General features: G+C 41.6%; 1 protein-coding gene across 1 annotated transcript; it reads left to right on the top strand.

Annotated features, from left to right (window-relative positions):
- Positions 1 to 320: 320 nt before the first annotated feature.
- Positions 321 to 7,737, top strand: NPS (neuropeptide S). Its single transcript, XM_033842336.1, is given in 4 exon segments — positions 321 to 345; positions 4,451 to 4,563; positions 7,556 to 7,582; positions 7,585 to 7,737. Coding segments are annotated over 4 exon segments (318 nt in total).
- Positions 7,738 to 8,630: the final 893 nt, after the last annotated feature.

Raw genomic sequence — 8,630 nt, 5'->3', positions numbered from 1 at the left:
GAGCTGCCTTTTTGAGTGGCTACGATGCGCTGGTGAAAAAACCACTGAATCACCTCATCTCCCATTAGTAACTGTGTCAATTTCTGTCTCCCAAATGTCTCAGTTTCATCTCCTTTTCTCCGGCTCCAGGGCCACCACGCTGGCGCACAGCCCCATCGTCCCATCTGGACACTCACGCCACAGCCCACAGGGTGTCCTCTCTGTCCTGGTCTCCAGCCCTCCCCTTCCGCCTGCTCCTAGCGGCCAGACCGTTCTTCTTAAGGCATGTGATGAGGTTTGAGGGCCTCAGAATCAAGTCCAGGATGTGCACACCCTGCACGATGGGGACCCCCTGTGCCCTCCCAAGTGAGTCTTTGCAGTCACCAGACTGAGCCACCTTCGTGTCATCAGATGACCGGTGGGTTTCTTCCCCATCCTGTGGGGCACACGCTGCTCTGCCCTTCCTCATAGTCAAGGCCAAGTCCTTTTAGGTGTTGTTCCCACCCCAACCCTGACCTTGGAGTTGTCATTTCCCCCTGTGTTTACCCTTTGTGGGGTTTCTTTATGGCTGCATCCCCAGAAAATCACACAGCTCCTGGCACAGAGTGGGCCTTCATTGATTCTTCGATGAATTCATAAATGAAGTAAGTGTTGGCTCCTACCAAGATCATTCCCGAAAATGCTTTCTGCCCAGTCTCTGGCAGAACAAGGTGCTTTATAGCAGGTTTTTCTCTTCTCGTGTTGATTCCTTAGGAAGGCCATTTCAGGCTGCTATTCACCAGGTATATAGGTAGTATACTGTACCTATCACATCAATGATTAATGGAATTTATTAAACAAAATGCCATTCATGATATGATGACACTATGTCCAATATAACATTTGCTTTCTTAAAAACAATTCAGAGTATTGTTAAAATAAAACCAAAGTGTATGAAAAATAGAACAATATGCAGACGTTTGTAACTGAGAACTTATGTCAGTGAAAACAAAATTAAGAGCATGTTTTATTACTAATTATTTAAATTAACATGTAATACATAAGTAATATGTATTATATCTCAAATACTGCCTTTGATGGTTTATAAAAGTATGTATTACTTCATTGAACCTAAGACTTTATCCATTAGAAGTTACACCACTACTTTATGCATGGTCAAGAAACAAAAACATGCTGCCTATGAACAGTGATGCCATGGTTGTGAACTGTACGTCCGTGCTACCTCTCCACGTCCAACAGGAGAGAGAGAGAGCAGAGAGCTTGTTTACCTACAAACAGTGGCTCTCAGTGGAGGAGATTTCATGCCCCTACCCGGGGGACATTTGATAGTGTCAAGAGACATTTTCAGTTGTCCCAGCTGGGATGGTGGAGCTACTGAAATCTACTGAGTAGAGGCCAGGGAAGCAGCACCACACAGGGCAGCTCCCAATCACAAAGAGCCATCAGCCTCAAATGTCAACCGTGCCAACACTGAGACGTGATGCTCTAAAACAAGGAGACTTCCTTGCACTTTTTACATCCCACCCTCGCCTTCTGCATTTTCTTTGCCTTTTATTCCATAGAACCTTGATATTCAACACTGAGCCTGTTCTGAATGCCCACGTGAAAACTGTAATAGAGCATTTCAGGAGCAACCAGGAACTGGAGAGATGATTTATTTCAATAAATTAACCTAAGCTCTGCTCAAGCCTCTATTTCCCCTACTCTAGTATAAAACCAGAAAACGCACTTAGCCACAGTTTACCTTTTATTTAAACTTTCAGAGGATATAACAGTGGTATGAATTAAGAAGCAGTAAAATTAAATTGATTTTTCCATATATGCTGAAAGATGCAGGGTTTAATGTGTGTTATCATTAGGGACAATGGAATCAATTGTAGAATTATTTTTAGGACACCAAAATTCTAAATTATTCTGAGCTGATGACCTTTTCCAGCTTGTCCCTGCAAAATCATGTGTTAAAATCATTTTAACACATCTCCAAGTCCTGTTTTTAGCAAGGAGCCAAACACAGTAGCGATAGAGTTGGCGTTTGGGGGAAGTTTCTTGGTGTTGTAACAGGAAGCTCTGGAAATTAGAAAAGAAAAGGCTTTCATTGATCTTTTCGGTACAAAACACATCTGACGTGATGTGCTTGAACTTCTGAGGCGTGATTCAGGACATGTCTGTCAACTTCAGTGTCGACCAATGAGAAGCAGAAGTCCTTCTCCCTCTGGCTTTCACACTGATGTCATGAGGAAACATGTGAAAAGGGCTTGGGTGACTCTAAGACGGTTACACTGTGACGAATAAGAGGGTAAACTTTCGATGAAAAGTCCATTAAATTCCAAGCTGAGCGCTCACCTGCCCTTTAGGTGTTGACGGTGAGTCTCTGCAGGTTCCAATTGCACCATAAACACCTGTCACAGACATCACATGACAGGCACAGTCACCAAAGGCGATGGTCAATCCCAGGACCGTGAGCCACTGTCGGGCAGAGTTCTCTGGAGGCTCCTGACTCCATCCCATCCCCCCTCCACAATATGCCCGGAATCCACCCCACATTTTTAGGCATCCAGTAATCAGCTTTCTATCTTCTCCTCACAATCAAATCCTGACTGAAAGAAAAACCTTGCATCGGACATTTACAGGTTACGGTGAACCCCAAAGACGGGTCTTCCTTTCACCTGTCTTGAGGGGAAAGAGCTGACAGTGTGTTGGGAACTGTGTCAAGGAAGAGATCCCATGGGTCTCAAGTTTGAGCAAAATGCTTGTTCAACCTCTGTTTTCAGGAGAAGCCTCCCTAATGCCATCGTGCCCGATTCCCTCCCTCAGGGGGCCTCCTGCTTTACCCTCTTTTTAGAATAAATCTATGGCTTCTGACAAAGCAGAAGCTATCTGGCCATGGGAAGTGGGGCGGGGATATGGGATTGAACAGACCCTTAAACTTCCAGCTGATCCTCCGTGTTTTAGTGCCACCTCCACCACATCTGAAAGTAACTGGTTCCACGAATACTTGAGTCCGTTGAGGAGTTTGTTGCGAAACCACCGTTTTGATGGGCACCTTCCTCTGACCTGCTTCATCCACTGCTCCTCACTCTGCAAGATGCGGCTGTTGTCACATCTTCTCTCCCTTCCTGTTGTTCTTATGTGTATTTTTGCTGGGTTTAAGGAGGTACTAGAAGCATATGTGTGTGTTCAGTTCCTTGGTGCCCTTAAGCCTCTTCTCCCAAACTCCATCCGGTGTCTCCTAAAGGACTGTGATCAAAGGTATTGGATCACATGCCCCAGCTCCCAGCTTGGCACTAATTTCTGTGATCTGGATTCTCTTGAAAGTCAGGTCACCTGCTTTTCCTTGTGGAAGTGTGACTATATGATTGACTGGTTGACAACTACATGAGAATCATACCGAGGGGCAATTTACGAAAGGAAGGGATGCAGTGCTGACAAATGAGCAGTGGAGGTCCCAGACACAGGACAGCCTTGTCCTCCAAAAGGTGCTGATCTTGAGAAGGCAACGATTTTCCTCCACTGCTTTGTATTCCAGAAATATTGGCTCCATCTCAGAAATACTATCTATACAAGCAGAAAGCACCTCGCTTGGTGTTTCCCTCCATCGTAAGCCTTGGCAACATCTGTTCATTCACACGTAGCGCTTCTGAATCCATTATTGATGTGGATGCCCATTGGTGTGCAAGGACAGAACAGGCTTCCTGGGGAAATGCCACGTCCTGTAGAGAAAACGAGGCCACTGCAGGTAGGCTCGCCTACAACTCTGGCCCCAGAACTTTGGGGCTGCTCATGGAAAGGGGGGTAGAGATAGCGTCCTTCCGTTATTTGGATGATTAGTGGCAAAGTGGGGGGATGACATTTGTTTCCATGTTTTAACCTCAGAAGTCCTAAACGAAGGAAATCTGTTATAGAAAACTCAGTGTGTGCACGTGTTTTGGGTTGATGCTCTTCATTCCTGCAAGGACTCCTTGTGCGTTATTCTCTGAAAAGAGACGTCTGATATTCAAGGAAATAATATCATACTTCTTGAGTATTTAAACTCTGAGCTGAACAAACTTTTGGTTCCTTTTGAGACCTCTGGCCATCTATGTTACAGAGACACAGTTTAGAAGACAGCACTTTTGAAGGACATTTTTAACAGCAAACTTTAAATGAAGTCAATGGTTGGCAGGTCAATGACAATGCCTATATGCTACTGTCCTTTTCCAACTTAACAGGAAGAAAAGGCCATGGCCAGATCAGTTAGTCACATATGATGGGACATGTTGCTATTTTTACTCCTGAACTTTCCTGGTATAAAAGGATCACCAACGGAGGATCTGACAGTAAGGGTGAGGAATTTGGCAATGAAATCACTGATCTACAGAGATTTCAGGAAGTCCAAAATAATCAGGTAAAAGATTGTATTTTTCCACAAAGAAAAATGTTGAATTTGTATATGCTTTTTAATTTATATTTGCCTGAGTAAGACTTTTCTGAGTCGTTTTTTTTTTTTTTTCCCTACTCTGCAGCTCATTAAAATCCAGTCTTATTCTATTCCTGTTGATTTCTACAATGCATGTGTTTTGCTGTCATCTGGTTCCATCTTCTAAGGTAAGAGATTTGCCTCTATTTTTGATGCTTGACTAAATGACTAGAATTGCAGAGTGTGGAAATTCAAAATAATCTCTAGGAATATCTGAAAGAAAAGGTACTTCCCTGTTACTAGAGTTTACAATGAAAGAAATAGAAGTAGAGTCATAAAATTAGGTAAAAGAAACATTTTTACAATAGATGATACAGACTATACTAAAATTTGCGTTGAATTATTTAGAAGTTGGCCCCTGCATTCATTTCACTGTAAAATGTAAATTATTTTGCCCATGACAATTTATTTGTTCCACATGCATCCACTCATAATCAAAGTGAACATTTAACCATTGAAACTGTATTAAAAATACAATGGATTAGCTTTCAAAAACAGCAACTTTCTTAGTTTTACAAAAACGGTAACTTCTTCTGATATAGAATATAGATGATATGCCAGTTCTTAATGAATATCATATAAAATATTACTTCATATATTTATTCAAGCCTATTGATTGAACTCCTAACTATATTTATTGATCTGTTCCACACATTCAGAAAATGAATGTCTTTCTTCAGAATTTTTAATGCTATTGCTACATGACATTTCAGGGGTTTTATGCCAATACTTGGTCTAAAAATTTTAAATATCTTTGTCACCGATAGTGTTTTGTACTTTAACTTTGCTTCACTAAAAGCATACTGTAATCACTGAAATTGAAGTAATTATGAACCACTTTTGGGATAATGAGATGCCACATGAATCCTGAATAATAAATATATGTCCAGACATAATGATCTAGCTATTTATATTATGCGTCTTCTCACTAATCTTTGCATCTGTCATTTTTCTATTTCTTGTTTACTTAATCTAGCTTCTTTTTTCCTGGTTTACACCCCTATGAGCATTCTACACTAATTTAGTCATTGATTCTGTAAGACACCACATTGATCAAGGAGACGACTCTCAATCCATAAATTGGTATATTTTCTCAAGTGTGTTGCTAATTACTTTCTATTCTTTCCCTGAAGGTTTGTTCATGACATTTCTCTTGAGCAATAGGCACTTGTGTGTAGGGTTTTTTTTAAATTAAGAATGTTCTTTCTTCTGTTGTTCTTATGAGATATCCTTGTCCATAAATGAAATGTTTCTTCCTTCACTGCATTTTCTGTATTTCTACGTTTTCATGTGATAATTTTGTTCTCATTATAACTGAATCACATAATAATGGTGCCAATTCGACTGTTGAGGGTGAGTGTTTATGCAGAGGACATATAAGCTTTTATAATATTTGTTGTGAACTTCATAAAGTTTATCAACCAGGCAAATCTACCGTATTATTCAGTTAACGAGTCTGCCTGATAAGGGTTCCCTTCATGGATCAGCAAAGTTCATCAGTATCTTTTTAGGGATGTTTAGTGATGTTTTGGGGATCTCATAACTAGAAATGAAGCATTTTGTTTTGTTTTGTTTTTGCAATATAAAGGTGCATCATGAGAATTTCTGGAAAGAACTGGAATGCTTCCCTTCCTGAAATGACCCATAGGCCCCTCCTTGCTGGGAATTTCAAATAGATGGCATTGTATCGCACTTACATCTCCTCTGCTAACACAGGGTAAAACACAGTGTAAGAATTTTTGATTGGTTTTCCCATGACCAATACTTCCGAAATTCTCTGACAATTCCCAGATCCAAAATTCAGAAATGCCCATCTTTTTTTCCAGAGAACAGTGGGAATGGTTTTCCTCGGAGCTCTGACAGCTGGACCCTCCAGGGAGCCACCCACTGATGGGTGAAGAATCCCAGGGAGCATTTTATGCACTGGCCCCATTTCAACTTCCAAAGTAACCCCAAACCAAACTTGTTTTCCTGCATCAGGAAAGGAAAATGTGTGCTTTTGACACTGAAGTATGTTTCTTTATTTGTAAAGGGGACATTCAGCCCCCCCGTCCTCTTATAGTTCTAATACAGTTGAAAAACATGGGCTTGGAGTCAGATGTCTCAGCTCAAATCCCGCTTCCCCTACAAGCCATTTAATTAATTTCCTCATTTAAAGGAAATTATAACCAGGAAATAATAGTACCGATTTCATAAAGCTTTTTGAGGGGATAAAGTGAGATGATACGCATAAAACATGTAGCATACATGATCACTGATCATGCCCCTTTGCTCCTGTACTTAGTTTCTTCATCTACAAAGTATGGGGTTAGTATGAACTGCAAGTTCTCAACGGCCAATCTGAGGTCTAAGATTCCAGACTTATTTCTTCCACAACGAAGCGCTCCCTACACTATCCTACATCATCCAGGCCTTTGAGGCCCTGATGAGGAACTGAACCAAAGTCAAAAGACAGAGATGTCAACTCTCAAGTTCAAACACATCCTCGTGGAGAACCCTGGCAAATGGTCCAGGATAGACCCCAGAAGGAAAGTGGTTCCAGCTGAAACTTGGTTATCATGGGTTGTTTTTCTCAGTGAATTTAAAAAACCAGTCCCAAGACTAATTAGAGCCACTTGAAAGATTCCTTATAAAGTAATAGCAACAAGATAACTGTACGGTGTAGGATGCAAACACTGAAGAGCTGCAATCCCATAAGTAGTGTAAATTTAGAAAAGAGGGTACACAGCTCCAAATAATATTTTGTATTTTGATAAAGTATATATTTTAAAAGGTGTTTTAGGGCTTCCCTGGTGGCGCAGTGGTTGAGAGTCCACCTGCCGATGCAGGGGACACGGGTTCGTGCCCCGGTCCGGGAGGATCCCACATGCCGCGGAGCGGCTGGGCCCGTGAGCCATGGCCGCTGAGCCTGCGCGTCCGGAGCCCGTGCTCCTCAACGGGAGAGGCCACAACAGTGAGAGGCCCGCGTACCACAAAAAAAAAAAAAAAAAAAAGTGTTTTAGCAAAACCCTTTTTAAATATTGGATTTATTGCCATAAGATTTTGAAAATTGTTACTATTGAGATAAGCTTTGAACGCTAAAGCTGTATTCTCTCCCTCTTGCCCCATCTCAACTGCCAGGTGTCTGGAAAATCTGACTGCTTTGTCATATCCTACTGAACAGCTGCCCCATGAGGATGGACAGGAGAGAGGGACTGGATTTTCTAAAGCCAATTTTGGAGAAGACACTTATGAAAAGGTCCTTTCGCAATGGAGTTGGCACAGGAATGAGAAACACTTCCTTTCAAAGAGCAAAATCATGACTAAGTGTGCAAAGGACTCTGGGAATTAATCTCAGACTTTGTATAGTGTGGCTAATGTGTTAAAAGTCACTTATATCTTTATCATTTAGTACTGCTATGCTCTCAGTTCTCAAATATCTTCCCTCTCCTAGCTGGTACGAAATAAATTAAGTTTAAAAAAATGTAAACCCGTGTCAAACTTCCACTGTGAGAGAATAAAATATTTATGTGATCAGTTAGTAACTTTCCGGAATAGGCATGGACACATTTGTTTGATCTTAAATTGGCCAGAAAGTATGAGAATTTTTACTGTGACGACAGTGGTATGAGTTTTTCCCCTGCCTATCATATCATAATACTGAATTTTTTTCTTTTAAATATGGTTTTCTGGAATGACTTTAGCAAGGCCAATGCTTTGGGGATGTGTTATTTCAGCTTCTAAGAGAGTCTTGTGAAATTAACCAAAGCTAAGATTCATGACACGAGTGTAATTTCCTCAATCGATTGATACCAGAAACAAACATGACCAGGGCCCTCTGGGTGTAACTCTTGCTACCCTTTTCCACCAGACATACTTAGACATGGATTATTGCTTTGTCTCGGGAATTTGTCTTCTTTTTAAATCTTAAAACACAGATATATCGCCAGTAACAATAAAGACAGCAGAGAGATGGCTGGTAGCCCAGGAGTGGTATGGGGGTGGAGGGAGTCCTTTGTGAGTCAGCTCCCCAAAACTGTGCTGATCCAAGCCCCACTCCCTCCCCCTTCAGGAAAGACCTCAAACCCCTTCCACTGAAACTCCTGATATTACATTTTTTTTTTAGCCGCAGGTCAACCAGGGATTGAACCCGGGCCACAGCAGTGAAAGCCCGGAATCCTTACCCCTAGGCCACCAGGGAAATCCCCTGACGTTA

This window comes from Tursiops truncatus, chromosome 16 (genome assembly GCF_011762595.2).
Source record: "Tursiops truncatus isolate mTurTru1 chromosome 16, mTurTru1.mat.Y, whole genome shotgun sequence".
Lineage (NCBI taxonomy): Eukaryota > Metazoa > Chordata > Mammalia > Artiodactyla > Delphinidae > Tursiops > Tursiops truncatus.
This window is presented reverse-complemented; position numbering and strand designations above follow the sequence as displayed.